Genomic DNA, 20985 nt, shown 5'->3' on the forward strand with positions numbered 1-20985 from the left:
GGTAAGCTTCAAGTTGTAAGGGTGTCTTAAAGGAAGACGGCAGAAACGTCACGTAATGGAATAATCCATGGAATAGACTTTGAATTACTTGAATAATTAAGAAATGTGAAACCTCAAATGGAAGCAGACACTTCAGTAAAGGCATTTCGTTTTTAAATCAGTTCAGTTTAATAAGATAGTAAATATTTTTAAGACAGGCTGGTATCCATTTCCAGAATCTGAAAACCTAAGGCAATTAGAATAAAATTGAACCAGCAGAATTTTTGCTGACCTGTCTTGGTTTAACCCCAGTGAAGTGCTCAGCCCCATACAGCAGCTCACTCACTCTCCCACAGTGAGATGGGGGTGAGAATCAGAAGAGCAAAAGTGAGAAAACTTGTGGGTTGAGGTAAAGACAGTTAAACAGATAAAGCAAATGCTGCACACGCAAGCAAAGCAAAATAGGGAATTCATTCACCATTTCCCATCAGCAGGCAGGTGTTCAGCCATCCCTGGGAAGGCAGGGCTTCATCGTGTGTAATGGTGACTTCAGAAAACAGATGCCATTAACTCAGAAATGTCCCCCTCTTCCTTCTTCTTCCCCCAGCTTCTATTGCTAAGCATAATGTCATATGGCACGGAATATCCCTTTGGTCAGTCAGGGTCAGCTGTCCCAGCTGGGTGCCCTCCAGCTTCTTGTGCACCCCCAGCCTACTTGCTGGTGGGGCAGCATTGAGAAACAGAGAATGCCTTGACACTGTGTAAGCACTGCTCAGCAATAATGAAAGCACTCCAGTATAATCAGCACTGCTTTCATCACAAACCCAAAATACAGACCATGCAGGCTGCTATAAAGAAAATTAACTCTATCCCAGCCAAAACTGGCATGTGATCCTGGGAATTGCTGTAGTTATAAAGTGAGTGCCATGAGATTTCCATGGCAGCTGCTGAGCAGAAGAAGTCTTTTTTTTCTGTTCTGGGTAAGTGGCTTGCATCTTAGCCATCTCACTGACTTTTTGTGATGATGATTGTTTTTCCATTTAAATGCAATCCTCCTTTCCTGGAGGCAGGTTAGAGCTTCAAGGGCAACAGGAGAGACAAAAACCGTGTGGGACAGAGGGTAGCTGTCAGTTTGCTCCAAAGATTTCACACCATATTTAGACATACCTGTGACTACACAATTTACAGATGATTCAATTCTCTGGAGTAGGCAAGCCATGAAAATCTACAGAAAGTACATTTCTACAATTAGTCTAAACTAATCTGCATCCATGCTGCTTCTAACAGGGGCAGGTTCCCTCTTCTGGCACCGCGTTCCTGCAGCCTCCCTTATATTAGCACCAGCATTTGTGCAGCCATTCAGCCATATGGGTCAGGGAGCTGCTCCAGATGGCAATTTATCAGTTTGCAGTGGGATTTCTATTAGTGTGGGGTTTCTTTCAGGCTGATCATCTCTCAGATCAAGCTGATAGCCTGTCTTCATGGGCACAAGCAGAGGGAGGGAGATGCTGTGACCAGGAAGGGATGGCTCCACTCCTTTCAAAACAGTATGGATGTAGATAGGCATAGTAAGCCTGTTGATTCTTTTGACAACAGTTGGGTTTTTTGGTGGGGTGGTTGTTGCTTATCTTAGTATCTTGTGTAGTCAAATGGTAAACGTTGTGACTCTCAGCCCTAAATCACACCATCCTCAGAATCTCCTCCAAACCATACTCACACATTTCCTAGAGCGCTACCAACCCACACGGTGCTCCCAGTTTGCTGGGAAATGTATGTATGCAAAGCAGAGTATGCAGTCAGGTGCTCGTTGCCCTGTCAGCCAGGAAACTATGTTCCTTCTTACAGATTTACAAATTTATAAGCAATTTAAAAAAAAAAAAAATTAAAAACCAGCAGATAAGAAAACTGATTGGGTAGATCACTTGGAGAATACCCTTATTTATTATCTCACCAATTAATAGATTTTTTTTAGTAATGTGTTAAATTTCTTCTGTTTCAGTTTCTAGTGGAGACAGCCTGCCGTATTGATAGGTGTGTAGGACTAGCTTGTTTTTCAAGTCATAGACTGGTTGTCTTACCTTTTTTAGTTCATAGAGTATTTGTCACCCTACCACAGTGTTTAACAGGATATAAGTTCACTTAATCTGTGACTTGCTCCATTTTTAACACATATTTTCAGGCTCTTCATCACAGCCTTTCTGAAGACTGAAATAGGGTTTCCATCCACGTTGTGTTTTGCTCATAAACTGCTGCCACGAGTTGAGGTTCAGGCCATCTGTCATCAACTTACAGACACAAATGAAAAAAGTCAATGAGATTCAGCAGCTCACTATGTATTTTACTGTCAATGACTTAATTATTGCTGTTCATAGAAACACACATCTGCCTGGATTGTTTCAGGGACAGACCTATATTTTTACCCATCATTTGGGTATCTTACATACATCGTAATTGTTACATTGCTATGCTGGGAAGAGTAATTGTGGAAGAACTGTGGTATTTGTTAGGTGACCTGATAATGATGGTAAGTACAATTTATTGCATTGATTGAACAGTTGCCATCACAGTAAATATTACAGGGATTTGACTGTGTGACCTGTGCAATGCCTAGCTACTCACCTACGGCTGTCCCTTTTAAAATGAGTTGTTTCAATAGTCAGATTATTTTAGTAGAAAGTTCTATGAAGAAAGAATAATCATGTTGCTTATGTTTGATCCCTGTTTGATTTAAAATAGTCCCTCTGTATGAAGTATCACAGCTCTTGACGCTTGCCTATTCTGAAGACATTTCAGACAGAGTAGGTGATCTTGGTTCTTTGGAGCTGTGGAAAGAATAATTTCATAAGCAACATGCTAAAATGTGGTGGAGGAGCTGCCTTTATGAATAAATACTAGGAACTGCTGAAGTCACAACGCTAGCTTGAGGTTCTCTTCCCTTCTGTAATTCTAGACAGTCCATCACTATAGTTTGTACGAGGCAATTAACTAGAAAAAAATACAAATAAGATGTTGAAGAATGTCCCTTTGCCCTTAGATTTCCTTCATGGGGAGATGCTGTGAACATCTGAAGAATTATTCAGGACACTACAGTATCTAAAATAGGCTTTTTTGACAGGTGTTGAGGAGAAATGAGATAAGGTTAATCCATACAGCATGTCTCCTTTACTGGAGATTGCTCTCTCTGACACATTGCTATTACTCTGGTGCTACAAAGGAAGAATATTTTGCTCTCTCAATATTGATTGCAAGTTAGCTATTATTTTACTGTAACCCACACAAAAACGCCAATAAAATATCTTCTTTTCTTGATCCAAATACAGGAGTGATAGTCCAAAAGTGGAATTAGTGGGCAGTACGGTATCCGGCACTCTAGAGAAAGACTCCTCTGAAAGAAGCAATGACATCGGTAAGTTATAGTGCTTTTTATAATTTGTCTGAGAAATTTATGGTGTAAATTTCTGCTTTTTAGTGACTGTTATGATCCAAAGGCAGATTGAGGATTTGGTGATGAATGTGAGTGCATTTATATCAGATTTTAACTGTAGGATTAAAAGATCATTTCTGCTTTACTTTAAAAAGTTTTATTGGGGTTTTCTGTTTAAATTGTTTTTTTAAAAAAAAGAAATATGGAATAGTGAGCTATTTTGAATAGGAGGGCTTTTGTTATTTCTGTTTAAAAGTCTTGAAGCAAGTGAGAAGGCCAACAATAATAAGTCATACTTGTTTAACAGATGTAATGTTAGTGCTGCCATATTTTTAATGCTGCAAAAGATTGTGGATTTGGTGCAGTTAGTAATCTTTACACTTTACAATACAAAGGAATGGAGACCCAGTTCAGGCCAATTTGAATAAATTTTACTGCAAACACCAATTAAAAGCAGTCTAAATTTCTCCTGAAAATAATAATTGCTGAGCCAGTAACACGAACAGTTTCATCAGGAAATCACCTGGAAAGGAGTAACGATAGGTTATTTTTCTGTCTTCTCTCACCCTCCTTCCTTCTCCAGTTGGCAGTGCAGGAGAGATGTTTGCTGGTTAGATGCTGCAGTAAGTGGCACTTGGAAAGCAAGGTGCTCTGACTCTTGTCCCAGGGCTGTAAGCGAAAGCCGTGACAGCCATCTTCTACCTCGACTTAGAAATACGCCAGCAGCAGCTGCTGCTGTCGCTCTCCTCCGCAGTCGCAGCTGTGCCACGAGAGACCTGTTTTTGTAAAAGGCAGAACCAGGGTACCCTGAATGTGAAAGCATTACTACCTTTCACTGGTGGCATTAAATGTTATTTCAGTGTGGTGGTTTCTACCCAGACTGCTTTATTAATAAAACATTTCTGTAAAATAGCATACTTTTAACAGCCAAACCTGCCTTTTCTTCAGTCTAGAAAGCAGAGCTTTAAGTTATAGATGGTTTTTAATTACAGTGTAACAGTAAAATGCTAAATTGATTTCACATAGGTTTATGAGCTTTTCAGCATTCGTATGTCTCCTTTTTTTTAACCTTCTGGTGTTGCAGTGGTTTGTGACAGTAACATTCTTCTGGAGAAGCAAGTAGTATTTTTTTCCCAGATTTTCATTTGGGATAAACATGGCAAGCCAGAAGCTTGTGATAAATTGCATGAACATTTTTATTGTAAGAGATTAATATAAATTAATAGTATGGAAATGCAGTCAAATTCTACCATTTAGTGTTTGTTACCCATGTCTAGAAGTTTGCTTCAAAGCGTGTAAGCCTTCACTTACTTGAAGGAGAAAGCTGTGACTGCAAATAGCATACAGTGATGTTATGGAAGTAAACTTTTTAAATCTTTGTTCCAGTTCCCTTGGAATCACTATCAGGATAAAAGCTTAGTGTTTTGAGGTTTTTTCTGGGTTTGTGGTTTGTGGGGTTTTTTTAACAGCCTATAAAAGGTTAGGTAAGAAATTTGATCTATAATGATTTTTGTTCACTTCTAGAACTTAGGTGGGGGTCTTTTCTGTTGGTTTTGAGTTGGTGTTTTTTTCAGTGAGGGATAGGATCCAACAAGAGTCCACAAACCAAACCACACATACAACGTGTTTGTTGCAAAGGGTTTAGCTGATGACCTCCTGTTACCACTAACAAGGAGAACATATTGAGCCCAAGGATAAAATAGTGTGAATACTTCAATAAGTATAACTTGATAGGGTCAAACCAGATGGCATTTACAAGGGCAAATCATGTCATTCTAGCCTGTTAGACAACTCATTAAAAGAAAAAAATAAAAAAAGTATGATTTTGAAATGAAAGCGAACCAAAATATTATAAATGTGACAAATTTTCAGGAGGCTTTTGACAGCTCATGTAAAAATATTGTTAAAGAAATAAACAGCCTTTTAAGACAGGGTAGAGCAATGAATTAATAAGCCAAAGCAATTCACAGAGGATTTGTGTATTTTACTGTGAGGATGGATTTGGAGTTCAGGACAGTTTATGGGGCAGTATAATTGGAAAGATTTATGATAAATGCGTTGTATTTTTCATTTGTTTACAAAGAGAACAATGGCTTGGAGAAATCTTGTCGCTAAATGCATTATTAGTAAAAATTATGGATGAGCAAGTAGAGTTGTCCAGTGTATTCCAAAACACTGACGGATCAGGCAGTGTGAGTCCAGATAATATTTAACTGTGATATGTGTTACCACTGTTGCCCCAGTGTCATGTACTCTGTGGGGAGGACAGCCTCAGCTTCTCTGAGATTCATTTTTCCAGTCAAAACGGATCTGATTAAATCTACCATTTGATGTCTTTTCAGTAATTCAAATTTGCAGTGAATTAAAGTGGGCCTATGTACAGGGAAGGTGGGGCTTAGCAGTAGCCTTTGAAGGAAATGGAAGTTGAATGGCCTTTGCAGCAGCTCGGGTGTATGACCATTCTGGTTACTGGGCTCCTCTTTATTCCTCTGTTAGCCCCAATGCCACTCCTGGGCACTTAGAGCTCACAGGGAGGACGGGGAAAAAGCAGCAGTTTCAAGTTGCCTTACCCTCTTTCATGCTTATTCCAAATACTGATAGTGAACCATGGGCTGAAAATGAGTACCACAGCATTCTCCTGGCTTTTTTGCACTGGTGATGTTAAACTGGATAATGGCTGTCACTTTCTCAGTCCTGTAGACAGTCTAAAGCTCTTGTTCTTTCATTCAAAGCAGAGAGGTGTACGAAAGCACTGGAGAGACAGTTTTGGTTATAAAAGCAAACCATACTAAAGCTGGAAGGAGAGAAGTTTTCCATTCTGTGAAACCTTTTTAAGGATTTCTAAGTTGGTTCCTTTATCACAATGAGACCACAACCTTTACAACAAGGGAGGAGAAGGAGGGGGTCCTTGGCCATCTCCCAAAAAACAAATAAGTGATCAGCAACAAGAAAATCAGTAATTCCATTGACAACTGAAAAGCAATATGCAGAGGGGAACTGGGGAATCCAGGTTCAAAACCTGTGTTCTCTCTAGGTCCCCTATTCTAGATCAGTGTGTTAAACATTGCTTATTTCAGAAACAGCATTTTTCTGTTCCACCAGTGGATCAGTGTTGTCTAACCAGATAACCTCACACCTTTAAAACCATTCTCACCCAACTTTACCGATCAGGAAAGTCACAAATGATTGGAGCAATGCTAAGGTGATATGTAATACTGTACATAACATTCTGCCAGTTGCATATATAACGAGTCCTTTTTATGTAGATGTTAGTGCATGGCTTGATTTGATTAGCATGTTCTGCAGAGTTTTGACTTGACATTTAAATTTCTTGATGATAATACAGCACTGATTACAAGTCTGCAATCTGTACTGACAAGAGCAACATCACTGCTGAATGTAGATATAATGGCAGCTATTATTACTGTTGTTCATACCTTTGCTTCTTTCCACAACCCTTACAAAAAAACCTGGAAAACTAGCCTTCAGAATATATTAAGAGGAAACATTCCCCATTCCTCCTCACTTCTTCTTTTGTTTTCTTTTTCCCTGTTTTCAGTGATGCCTTTCCTTTCCTTTCCACACATCTTTCATCCAACTTTTGCTATTTACATCTCTTTGCCATGGGTAACTCTTCTTCATTCCATGAGGGTAAGGCTTTTTTTTTTTCCTCCATTTCTTTTCTGTCCTGTCTTTGCTTTAGTTGACAATGCATAACAAACAAATAAAGTATTTTGTAGAACACCTAATGTATACATGGCTAATACAATTATTTTTTAATTAAAAGTTCAAATTGAGTGTACTGTGACAGAAAATCTTGCACCATAGCACTGAAACAAGAAATTGTTATATTTTATTTTATTGTACTATAAGATGTTTAGGGACATAAGTGATATGTACGGTTTGTATGTGGTGTTTGTCAGTGCTGTGGTTTCCTTAACCTGTTCTTACAGACAGATGGTATCATTGCAAAGTTTAATGCATATATTTCATTGTAATGTCCTTACAGGTTATAAACCAAAAATACTTAGCAACATGCTAGGATGGTCCTCTAGTCTTAAAGAGGAAAAAAAACCCAATAAAACAAAACAAAATGAAATTTGAAGCACGCTTACTGGCTTTCAGTGGAAAGTGTGCGGTCGTATCACCCAAGACATTGTCTCCAGTATTGCTGTGGTTAAATCTGTTGTAAAGTCTCATGTACCAATAATTGTTCTGGATTGGCCGTGGCTTTTTAGGCTTAGTTAGAAATGCTTCTAAAGCAGCATAAGCTATACTGAAAGTAAGCCCTGTTCTACAAGCAGAAGAGTAGTCGTTATGTAGAATTACATTGATTTCACCAGCTTAAATTCATGCGTTATTGCAAAACTTAACTTTTTTTTTTTAGGTTACGTGTTTCTTTTTAATTTCACAAAGAACTGTTATATCTGAGGGCCAGTGCAATGACAGAAACATATAGCACATGTAATAGCTTACTGAATCAAAACCTAATGCTTCCAGAAAATTACTGAATTAGTCTAATTATTGGTATTGAGTTAGTTTTGCAAGTCAGGATTAATCCTAAATTACACACTTTGGAATCCTGTAGTCCTGAAACAGGTCTCGTCTATCCAACAAAGGCTTGCTTTGAAATTGTGTAACACTAGAAATCATACAGATTTAAGCTAAGTGATTTAAAGAATAAGCCACAAAGAAGTAAAAACAATATATCTACTGTGGAAATGCTCAGTTAATCCACACAAGAAGCAGTTTCTGTGCTTTGCAAAAAGACTGAGCTACACAGGCACTTTCCACACAGAGCCAAGCAGAGACATCTTTCCAATATTTTTCCTGGCTCTTTACACATTCTGCATAGTATTTATGAAAGTAGTTAATAATCATCAGTGCTAACGTAAGACACATATGCCTTCATTGACTTCTGCTGAAATATATAGTGTTGGTGTGAATTTTCTTGAATCTCTTGATTCCTTGAAAGCTGGTTAACATGAGTCCATTTTTCAGATTTCTTCAGATGTTAATTTTCAGAGCATTTGCTGATCGATCATGGAGTACTGGCCAAACCCACGTTATTAGCCGCACTCTTTTTCTGTTCCTCCCTCAAGGCTGTTGCTAACTTGCCTGGAAGGGTAGTTTAAAATACCCTACTTGAAAATATCTAATAAACAAACAAACAAAAAATCTTCAGTATGTTCATGTTTCCTTGAGCTGTATTTGCATTTTTTCTAGAGCTACAGCATGCTCAAATTTGTTAGGAGGTGATCACTGTGCCTCTGACTGGAAGAAAAAGTGATCTAATAAGATTTGGCCCACACTAAGGAAAAAGATGTAGAATATTTCCAGTAAAAGGTTGTAGAATGGAGCAGGTTTGTCTTTAAATCACAGGCTGTCATACTGTGAGACTTTATAATTATTTTGCCTGAAGACAGAGTAAAAGTTGGAAAAAAGAAAATACTGGTAAATATAAGGGTTGGAGGACAAAATGTGACTCATATAATGAAGACCACAATCTGCTTAAACCAATTCTTTCTTTCTGTGCTGCTATTCATGCTCACTTTATTAGAACAAATCAAAGGAGCAAAATTGCCCAACTGGGTTAAGTTATAGTATTTATGTCAGTGAATCAAAATCACCCATAAACATAGTTGTGAATTGTAAATATTGTAATCAGAGATATGTTAATGTTCCATTACATAATTAGGTCTCTTGCCCTGGAGGGTCCAGAAAAAAGCAGTAAACCAGAAATTTAAATCATTCTCCATATGTATCAAGTTGAGGTGCCTGAAAACAGCATATCCATTTCTTCTAGCTCAGTTTTCTTGACCTTTCAGTTCTTTCTTGGCATCTTCTGAATCGTTAAAAATAAAATCCTTATGAGGGCACTGGCAAGTGGTTTGCAAAGCTCATTATGGCAGCTTTCTATATTCAGCTATTAAAAGAGATAAAAGTCAGGACTGAAATGGGAACAGATAATTATATTCTTGAGGAAAGGTAGCTGTCTAGTGACTGTCCTGGGAAGCCAGATAAGCTGTTTCCCTCCAAAGCAAAGAACCATGCAGACAAACCTCTTCAGCACATCACTGTTACACTCCTGAACACAGTAACCCTGCAGGCAGCCAGCGAGCTCCCCAGCTAAAAGCGAATTACCCAGATCTTAAAAAAAGGGTCTGCAGTTCATTATGTAGCATAATGAATAATTCAGTGGCCCTGACCCTGGCTGGGAGCACGGCTGTATTCTTTGAAGGGTATGATGCTGTTCAGCACAGAGGGACTAGCAGAATCTTGGTGCTCGAAGTAGTTAAAATAATTGTGGTCTTCTGAAAATTCCCAGTAATATTCAAGTTAATGTTTGAGTTGTTCTTTAAGTAGTGCTATATATTGAATGGACATCAATGCAGAAGATTTTGTCTGCAGTATCTCTGTCTCATTTCATAGCTTACAGAATTATTGTATTTAAAAACAGTATAGATAGCATTTCACAAGTCTGTTGTCAATCTTTTAAATGCGTTGAAGATGATTATGAAATGAAATCTACCTCTGTGGCTTTTGTGACTTTATCTTCTTCAAATTAATTGAACGCCACCTTTGCCTCATTTCTTCCAGCCCTGCTGTATTGCTGTTCTATGAAACCTCACAGTTTGAATGTGTTGATTCTGTTACCCATCACTTGCCATTTCAGTTTTCTCAAGGTGAAACCTGTCTGCTAATTCAAAAAACTTTACATCTTCATTATGTATAAATGACTTTGCCCAAAGACTAAAAATTCTAAACGTAAGATAACATTAAGGCCTAGCCACATTTTATGCCAGAATAGTAGGGGGAGAAAGGGGTAAGGAAGGAAGTATAACCATTTAACAGCTTCTTGCTGGGTTTTTTTTGGCGGTGGGAGGGATCGAAGGTTACTTTCCAGGAAGGTACAAGTCTAATGAGCTGAGAGCTTTTTCCTTAAATAGTTGTTTTCCTGAATCTGGGCATTTTTAAAAAAAACAACCAGCATCATCATGCTTTAAATAACCACATTTCCAAATGAACATAGCAATGGGGGAAAATACCCTATTCTTAACTGGCTTGGAAGGATAGCAGAGAATAATTATTGCACAGCTGACATTTTTCATATTAATTATGTTTGCTCAGTAAGCCAGACATTGTATTGTGTGTACTACACTAGTGTATTAAAATTACTCTGATGTCTTTCTTCCCGTCTCACGAATTACTTCATGAATTACCTGCTCGATCAGTGAGACAGTAATAATGATGAATGCATGTCCTTATTTGTAGAACAAGTGTCAACTATTTTTTAGTTAGGGAATGGCACTGTTAACTGATGGGTGCCCTCTATGTTCTATGTGTTCAATAGAACCTTCCTTAACTGTTTGTTATTACTAGACATAGAGAAAGCTGGACCACTACAGAGTTCAGGTCTGTTGGATGCTGATGCTGCTTTACTGGCAACTAACATGGCTGTGAATACAGTAGACTGGACTTTATTTCTCGTGACATTCCATTTGGGCCAGCTCAGGAAGGTTTTACATTTTGCTTAGTATGTGGATTTAAGCTCCCAACTTCTGATAGCTACAGAAATACAAACTGAAATAAAATCTCTGCATTTAATGACTTCGATGAGTCACACCAATATAACTTTCTTTCCACCAGCAAAAAATAATCAAATAACCAGTATGAGAGTATGAGTGAATTCATTACTAAATCTACAGTATAGATGACAGTAAGGCAGAGGTGTCTTGAGTGGTTCAGTTCTGCATTTTACTAGTTACCAGTTTACTAGATGGGAGTTCTCCTGAATGAATCCGTCATAGGTGGTGACCATGAAAGGTGGTGATAGCCTTAGATGCTGAGCAGATTTGGGAGCAAGAACCACATCTAAATAAGGAGAATAAATGGGGAGATAAAGGACATATGGAAGTTTTTAGCATTGTATCAAGAGATGACCCTTACACTTAAATAGAATTTAATTTATAGTATCAGCTGAATGGCTGTGATTTCACTAGTTTGGCAGCAGATTCTACCTGTGGAGCCTTTCCAACTTCTGCTCTGCTTTTTTTTTTTAAATTCAGTGCAGGTATAAGCTGAGTTATTTTTTCTAGCTATCAGAAATGCATTCAGAAGTGGAAAAAATGGAGGATTCCTGGTATATCTTGATAACAGAAGCTTTGCACAGAAATGTTTATCTTTCACAGTACTCATAGAATGTGTGGAGCAGCTTTTATCTGCAAGTGCTCATGGGTCTCAAGGGCACATATTCATACACTCTCCTTTTATCCATACATTTTACAATTTAAACATGAATATTTGATTATTCTGATCAAACTCTAGATAGAAAATAGAACTCTAGGTAATTATTAGTTTATTTAAGCCAAAGAAAAACACTGAATTAATGCCTTCGCTATTTTTTTCATTGTTTTCTATAGTAGCATAGATACTTACTTTTTCTAAGAACAGAGGAAGGGACAGTGACGCTTGCCATAGAAGCAGCACACAGAGAGAGGAAAGTCATGCTCTGGATCCTTCCTAGGCTGCAAGATAACTTCAGCCCGTTTGCTTCCCCCTGAAGCAGGAGTCTGCCCTTCCTCTCAGTTTTAGCAACTTGTGCCAGTCCTCTGGCACTGATACTGATCCTTTCTTCAGCACAGGTATCTGTGTGGCTGGGCACGTGCTGTGGGAAAACAAGCTGGATTAAACTAGCTCAGGAAAAAAAAGAGTAAAAACAGTTAGGTGGGAAAGAGTGGCTGGGACAAATGGAAGCATTGCTTTGGTCTCCATTTGTACTCATGTATGTGAGCCTTACATGTTTATAGATGAGTGCATATTTTTCATGTCAATACATTCCTGCTGTGCAACTGAACACAGTAACACAGTGGTGAAAATTAAGGCAATGTATTAAAATACATCAGTGATTCGCTGTGTCATCTTAAGGAAGTCATTCACCTGTCTCACGTGTTAGCTTCAAAATGGATATTACTGGAAACTAGCTCTTACATTTCCTCCCTCCCCCCAATAAATTAATTTTTACTTACATTTCTCCTCTCCTGAAACCCTGAAGTTCTGTAGGACTCCAGACAGGTTTTGTGCAGTCTGCTAATGTTAACTCGTTTTTACTTCAAAAGCACTGTGGCCTCACCTGATGTGTTGGGTACAGTTGAGGCTTTGGATTGCCAAATTCCCATTGACAGACCGGGAGACCTACCTTTGCACGTAGGTTGCAACAGTCAAGAAAAAAGCAATGAGAGAAATACCTGGTAGAGGACAGTGGGGTCACTGGTTATATACAGGAAGAGTTGCTGCAAAAATAGTCGTATTTGGAGTTGACTATTTCAGGGCTATTGAAAGAGGGTTTTTTTTTTTCCTTCTTTTTTTCTGTCTCCCAGAGATGGAAGAATATTGCTGAATAAGGAGTGTCTGATCCCATTTACTTCCTAGCTGCCAAATCATAAGTACTTGAAATTAGTTTAAGTGTCCTTCAGTGCATATAGTTTATTGCACAGGCCAGTTAATTCATTTGTTTTTCCATTGTCTTAATTTGTATGATGGTTGCAATATGGCAACAAGGCTGGATCTTCAGAGATTCATTGTTCTGTAACAGTTCTGGAAATTAAGTGCCCAGTATATATAACTATTAACTTAAAATCTATTTCTTCCTACATGTGTGCAGTGAAAAATAGTCTCTGACTAATGAATATCATTCCAGTATTTGATTTGCGTCTGAAAGTAGTTTTACAGCATTTTGATTTATTTGGTCTAAAGTACCTCTTGTATGTTTCCTGACTCGTTTCTGCTTAACACATGCAGTAGGGCATTTTGAAGGGAGGTGAGTGAAACTGATAACCCATAAAAATAGATGAATGTTGTTAAGCCATTTGATTCAGGCATGTAATCACGAGCTGTGGTATTCCTTCAGCCTTCACATCATTCTTTCACGTAAACATGCTACCACGTGGCTAGATTCAGTAAACACTTCCCCAAGAACATTTTACTCACCATGAAGACAGTCAATACTGCATTTGAGCAGACCTGTTTTTCCTGGGCTCTGCAAAGCTTCAGGGGCCTGTTGGAGTTTTTACTGACCATAACCTCCAGGCTACTGGAGGGAAATATTCCTCTCACCTATAGCTCCTGGAAACTATGCTGCCTCCAGCTGCAGGTGTCCAGGAACCTGCAGACCACTTCCAGCTCGATCATTCGTTCTGTGCTCCCCTAAGGAATTGCTGCAGATGCAACGCTGAGAGTACAGCTCCTGAGGCAATGCATGCACTGTCTTAACGTCTCCAGTTACCCAGGGCGAAAAAGTTACTAACCCCTTGAACAGCAAAATGGAAATTCTGAAACTGTTTACTCCATGCTGTAGGACCGATGTTGTCATTTAGCTTTCGCTATGCTGAAAACAAAGCCAAAGGCTCCTCTACATGTTCCTCCTCTGCTTTATTGTGTTTGAGATGGAAGGGTAATTGTACTTGGCAAGGGTGACTGGATTACAGCTGCCTTTGACTTCCAGGGCCTTTACCTGTCACGGTGGCTAAACATGTGCAGAACACTGTGATACAGTGGGGAAAATGGGATTTGATTTCTTTCAAATTAGAAAAAAAATTGTGATTCTTTCCCTTCGAGGACAATTGCAAGAAAATCAAATCAATTCTATTTTATTTTTAAGACTTGGAAGGTTTTGACTCTGTAATACCAATTGCTGAGAAGCTTAATCATCCAACCACAACCAGACCAAAAGCTACTGGCAGGCGACCACCCTCGCAGTCTCTTACGTCTGTAAGTTAATTTTCTTTTAAAGATTTTTTTTTCTCATTTTTTCCTCCCTCCTATTTGTGTTCCCTGGTGTTTTTACTACATTTGCACAGGCATTCCTTCACACGTACAGTGAGGCAGAGAGATGCAGCTCCAGAATATTAGTGTCAAAAGGCTGCCAGTGTTTTGAATATTGATGTTTAAAACATTACCTCTCTTACAAGATCTGTACCTCTTTATTGGTTGCTGCCAATTATTCCTGGCCAGCCATGTCTGAGCCCAGAAGAATCCTTTATAAAAATCTGTGGAATAAACTAGTTTGCTCTAAGTATTAAGGATTTTGAAAGTGTTTCCCAAAAGAAGCATTTCTCTTGGTTTCTTTAGGACATGTATGAGATTTTGGGGACAAACAGACTATTTCAGCCTTCAACAGCTCATGTGTTTCTTCTCATTAAATTCACAATTGTAAACATAAGCATGATGTAAATTTCTCTCTAATATGTATCTTTAGACAAGTTGGTCTCATAAACCATACTGTGGAAGCCACTGCTCAGTTTTTCAGGGGGTTGGCGTTTGTTCATTTCCATGCTGATTTGCATTCTGGAATATCAAAATGAGAGCAACCACTGATGGTTACCCATGTTCGTGTTGCTGAAGAAAAACAAAGTGGAGGAAAACAAAAAGGATTATCATGAAACTAATAGAACACAAAAAAGAAACCTTTCAAAATTGGCTATGTACATAAATACTGAAATATAGACAACAGTGAGGTTTTTCTTCCTCTGTCAAATCTATGGGGAAAGGAACAAGGAGTGGAAAGAACCTTCCCTGTTTGCACCTTTACAAAGAGGCCGTGCACAAGGCAGCCCTGCAAGTGCCAGCAGTGTGCACAGCCAGCAGCATGCGCCCTCTGAAGAGCAGCAAAGTGAGACCTGCACTGACCATGGCAGAGCTGCCCAGGTGGCAGAGCTGGCATCCCCACAGCACGGTGCTCAGCATCCTGGCCAAATAAGGTGCAGCTCTTCTTGCAGATAGGAGGGTGCTTTCATATTTTATGATATAATGTGATGTAAAGGTGTAAATTAATGTTGAATTTAACAGCAAGTATACGAGTATTCATCAAGTATGTCTCATTTTATGAAAGCCTTGAAAATAAGATCTAAAAAACAGGGGATGGGAGGAGCAAGAGTCCTCATTTCAAGTGTTGTCACTTTTAAAATGATAACTAAAAAAAAGTAATCAAATAAATGTTTTTCTTCTTCCTTTGTTAAATTCTTGTACAGTGAAAATACCTGCTTTTTTTTTTCCCCTCTCTTGTGGTGTGTGTGTTTGTCTTGAAAGTCATCCCTTTCAAGTCCCGATTTCTTTGACTCACCAAGCCCTGAAGATGAGAAGGAAGAACATGTTTCCCTTGCTCACAAAACTATTGATGTGTCAAGGAAATCAAGAACTGTTACAATATCACAAGTAAGTTAATTGGAATGCCTCTGCTTAACCTTATCATGTGCATCTTCATTTTTTCAAACAGTATTCAAATATTTATTTTGAAAATTGAATTCAACAGTCACCTGGTAACTAGCCCTTTTAAAGCTTAAAATGGTAAGGGTTTCTAAACATTTTTCAGTGTTTGAAATCCAAGTCTAAGGTGAATTGCACCATTAAAATGTCTCCATAACCATAATGTGAAAAACCATATTGTTCTTCTAGTGTAAATACTTTTCACAGACTCAGAGAAGCTAAGGAAATAAATTTTAGAAATTTTAGAAACAAAAGCCTTTTTTTTTTTTTTTTTTTTTTTTTTGCAGCTGTAAATTGAGTTTACATTAGAGGGGTCTGTAAGCAGAGAAAATAAAACTCTTTGACCCACTCTAATAGTATGTGAATTTAAATTTGCAAGTATAATCACTTTCTATACTGGTAGTAATTATTCATGTTACAGGCTTGTGCCATTCTTACTGTATATTGATAGGAAACTATAGGATAGTTGAGTGTTACAGAAGGACTGTGTAGGTCAGGCTTTAGAGGTTGGAGCTATCTTGTAGTATATAGGGATATCTTTAATAACACAAATACTAAATTCTAAGTATCCTAGTGTAACAGAAGTGTCTGAAAGATGAAATCATGCACTTCCGTGATCAAGTTATCAGCATAATGTTTTGCTGTATGGCTCCCTCTTCTGGGAGCACTTTGCATTTAGGAAAACTCTTGGGCCAAGATTCATAAATTACATGCTGGTATGCCAAAGATGTAGAAGGTTCCCGTGAAACAAGGTGACTCCTATCAGAAAGTAGCTGCTGGAGGTGTTAATTTTGATAGCCAGTTAAGCTCTGGAATAAGGTGGTCAGCGTGGATGACTTCAGCTGTGCCTTACTCACTTGCTCCGGGTTTAAACTCAGCCTGACGTCTCTTTTCAATCCAAAGGAAACTTGCTTCTACTGATATAAGGATTATTATCCCTGAAAGATCCATTTATAGGTACACATTACTCACAAATGCACACACATATATATATAAAATGTTAAAAGAATATTATTAAGGTCATGAAGTCAAGCATTTAAGTCACTAGAGTGATTCAGCTGTCTTGTGATTGTAATGCCATTTTCATTTCTATGATCACAATTTTTTCTCTGCACAGCACTTTTTTGTGCAGTGCCTGCCCAGGGTGGATTCTGTGCTCTATCAGGCTTGTGTATTAGTGGGGAAGACTGTTCTTTGCAGAATCCGGTTGATCCTGCTCTTCCCTCTCCATCATGCTTTCTCCTAATTTTCATCTGACCACTAACGTTTCTCTCGGTTGCTTTGTCCACCTAATGTCTCCTTCCATTTCCGTAACATTTTTTCTCAATATCTTACCATACTTTCCATTCAACTTCAATCTCGCTTTTCCAGAGATGGAGCTGGAAGATTGCCTTAGTGCTTTTTCTTACTCTTGGCTAAATTAGATTTTCAGATACTCCTGGCAGCACACATTAGCATTGCCAAATAACAATATTATAAATTATTAAGACTCCCCTTACTTGCCATTGTGCTAACTGTACTTGTACAGTGTTCTGTGTATGCAGTGAAGTAGCTGGTCATGTTTGGTAGGTGGACTTCAGATTTTCTATGCCTTGTCTAATAAGTAGAGCACTGGATTGAAATTCAAGAAGCATGGGATCCTTCTGAGCTAGCCACGTGGTTCTAGGATAACTAGGTTAATGCTGAATTTTCTCTTAAGTTCCTGGAGGAATAAAGAGCCATTGGTAGTTATGGGAATTCACAGAAGCTTCAGGTAACAGAGGATAGTACAGTATTTTTTTTTTATTAATAATAGATTATGATTCTGAAGGCATGGGATTTTGGTTTTCTTTTTATATCACACCAACGAGCAAACTTGAGGAATCTTTTGCTATTTTCGTAACACTAGGCGCAACATGTAACATTTTTTGATTTAAAAAAAATGTTGGATGTTGAAGATTCCTTCAATGGTTAGTTGACAATTGTAAATTTAATCTGCAAAAAAATGCAACTTGGCTTCTTGGCCATACAGTTTTGTGCTGTGCAAGAGATGTCCATGGATGTAGGTATGTTCTCACAAACCTCTGAGAGAAACACTGAGCATCTGTCCCTGGTTTGTTTCATGCTAGACCTGAGATCTTGGAAATGCTTGTTGATGTCTGATTGTAACAACTGTGGAAAGTCTTACTGAAGCTGTCTGAACTTCTGCATCCCAACTAGACTCCCTCTGATGTACATGTACAAAGATAATGACTAATCATTACATTTGACATGCTTTGGTCAAAACTGACCATGTTAGACCTTGGACTTTCAACATTACTGAAGAGCAACAAAACACTTAATATTTGTTAGAGGTCTGATTTTCATAAAGCTTTCTCCAGAAATTAGATGTTATTCTTTTTGTTGCAGGTGTCTGATAATAAAACTTCCTTGCCTCCAAAACCAGGAGGTTTGGTTAGTGGCAGTAACGTACAACCATCACTATCCCCTTCACCGTCACCTGGATTTCACTCAATTGCTATGGGAACAACAGGCCACAGGTCAAATTCCCCATCCCTGTTCGGTACTGAAGGAAAGCCAAAGACTGAGCACTTGAGCCAAGGTCAGACTGCCCTGGAGGAGTTGAGAACTCAAATTAAGGAGCTAAGAACCATCATTGAAACAATGAAAGACCAGCAAAAGTAAGTACTGCAAATCACAGCCGTTGGTGGGATGCAGCCGTTCCTGCATGGTGGTAGCAGTTCCTTCTTGAGCTTGCCTTCCTGTGTATTACTCTGCACAGTTTGCCTTTGTGTTTGTGAGTGATTTTCATCTGACAGAACACATTCAGGGGTGAGAAGCTCAGGGAAAAAGGCTGACACGATCCATCTGTAACAGCTTTTTCCCTGTATTATTACAGAAGCAGACATTTATGGGGTGTTGAAAAAGTTAAGATACAAGCTATAAGCAGTGAATAATGTTCTTATGTTTTATTTGCTAATAACTATTTGGGAACTCAGGTGCACTGATCTTAATAAGGAGTGCATTTCTTCCAGTTGTAGTACAAATTACTACAAGTTCCTAAAATTATTAAATCAGTTTGTTGTTTGACTGTTAGCACATTTTCCCAGCAAGCTCGTATTACAAAAGAAGTAATTGAATTGTGATTAGGACGTGTGCAGACCTGGTGTGTTTATGACCCTGAATCTTGCTGGTTTAGTGTTGGGCATCTTTATTAATCTTTGAGCTGCTCATTTCTTAGGAGAAACTGGGGCTGGCATGTAGCTTTTGCTATTCCTGAGAATATTTAATGTTTTGGAAGCTAAACCTTCACTTACATTGTCAGTTGTGTGTAGCACAGACAGGAAAAAGAAAAGGGAAAGCAGCATGCAGAGACTGTGGCAGAACAGAGGTGCACAGGGAGTTTGGGAGAAGATGTGGGAAGGGTGTGGTGCAGGCTGGATCTAGCTCCAAGCCCCATGGCTTCACTTCTGAGACTGACACCTGCTTTTCAGGTCTCCCTGGCCCTTCTTGCAAGGGCTGCTTCCACCTACTGGTTTCTGTCTTAAGGTGAGATCACTCCGTGGAAGCATGAGGAGGTGTTGCTCCTTGTAGCTATGGTCCCCTTCCTGACAAAGAAGGTTGACGGCAAATCCATGTTTAGGATCATTAAGTCTTATAAATGAAGTTGAAGGTTATGTTGTATTGCTGGCATAAACAGCTTTTAAGTGGCTTAAGTATGTGATAGAATGGGCAGGATGTGTGTTACCAGTTCCTATAAGCCACCAACAGCCAATCCATCTATGTTTTGTACAGAAAAAAAGGCAAGTTGGTGCCACCACAGTGTTGATACAGCCAGTCCAGAGTAAAGCCTGTGGATGCAGGGCTTCTAAGAGGAAATACATTGTTCATTAGCCATATGGGATGTGGGAGGTTCTGTACTTTCATAACGTGTCTTACTTCTCTGTTGTATAGCGTATAGTATACAAGAGTATACTGACTTTAATCAGTTGTTCAGAGGGAAAAAGGTAACTAGTGAAGCAGGGAAAGTATGCCTCCAAGAGGTGATCATTTGTATTTTACTAGTTTAATCATTTCCATTCCAAGCTTTTTTTGCATTCTTTTAACAGAAAAGAGATTAAACAGTTGCTGTCTGAGCTGGATGAAGAAAAGAAGATCCGTCTACGATTGCAGGTACTTAAATTATTTATAATGTTATGGAAGTATTGACAGGTTTGATTTAGCCTCAGGAATGGGACATAAAACTCTGCTTAAATACTTAGATTCCACTGAATCAAAACCTAACATTTCTGAAAGGGATATACCTGTTTCCTTCATAGTGTTGTCAGTCTGTGTCATATATATTACTATACTGCATTCTTACTGAAAAGCCTGATAATTATCTAAAAATTTATAATTTAGGAAATTAAACACAATATAGGTTCCAAACTATGACATTTTTTAGCTTCAGTTTTAGTGGTTTGATTTTGTCACAAATTAATTTATTGATTTTTTAATTATTTGCTCTCTCACTAAGCTTTATGTTTTGTAGGAAGCTTGTCTTAGTGTTGATGTGCTTGCAATATTATTTCATATAGCAAGATTTTTATGTCTGCTTTACAGACTGTACTCAGGTTGTCTTTACTAAAGCATCCTAAACAATATACAAGAAGCTGCTCTGATTAAGAGCCCAGTTACTGCTGCCACAGTTTGTATAGTACATTAGCTCTAGATGTTGTCATGCTGGCGTAGCCATTTGCCAGGTAGCATGCTGCCCTACTTGTGTGAGGGTTGTGAAGCTGGGCCTTTGCTAGGATCATTGGTTGGTTTTCTGGGTTTTGGAGAGTGATTTGGACAGTGGCCTTAACAACGTGCCTTAACTTGGGCAGCGCTGAATTGGTCAGGCTGTTGGACTAAGTAATTGTCGTAGGTCCCTTCCAACTGAAATAATCTATTCTGCTCTGTTCTAGTCTATGTACTTGATAAGTGGTTCAGTATTGATTATATTTTATGTTTTTATGGTGTAGGTCAACTGTACTTTACCTTTGTATTAGGGATAGAAAATTGAATTGTAATGTCACTAGGCTGTTCCTGCTCAGTAAAATGCTTGGGAACATGGCAAAGGGTGGCAGAACAGGGTACCATCACTGTCTGTGCTCCAAAGCTCCCTAAAGGACTTTATGCATGCAACCAAATAGAAGTATGGCTTCTAGTAACACACAATTCATGTTCAGCTAAAATTGAAATTTATTCAGGTAAAATCAATGAAGTTTTTAAATAGTGGTTATTGATTTAGTCTTACAGGCCAGACTATTCAGAGGTCTGGATTCTACCTTCAAGGATGCCTTCACATCCGTTAC

At 38.6% G+C, this 20985-nt stretch overlaps 1 protein-coding gene across 6 annotated transcripts in view; it reads left to right on the plus strand.

The window, feature by feature from the left end:
- Positions 1-20985, plus strand: part of SH3KBP1 (SH3 domain containing kinase binding protein 1) — a 231559-nt gene that overhangs the window by 208197 nt on the left and 2377 nt on the right. For all 6 annotated transcript variants that reach the window (XM_055701190.1, XM_055701191.1, XM_027810860.2 and 3 more), the window contains 5 exons: positions 3300-3385; positions 14064-14173; positions 15491-15616; positions 18056-18327; positions 19756-19819. In XM_055701190.1, coding sequence (XP_055557165.1) covers positions 3300-3385; positions 14064-14173; positions 15491-15616; positions 18056-18327; positions 19756-19819 — 658 coding nt within the window. The remainder of the gene's footprint in view (positions 1-3299; positions 3386-14063; positions 14174-15490; positions 15617-18055; positions 18328-19755; positions 19820-20985) is intronic.

This window comes from Falco cherrug, chromosome 2, assembly GCF_023634085.1.
Source record: "Falco cherrug isolate bFalChe1 chromosome 2, bFalChe1.pri, whole genome shotgun sequence".
NCBI lineage: Eukaryota > Metazoa > Chordata > Aves > Falconiformes > Falconidae > Falco > Falco cherrug.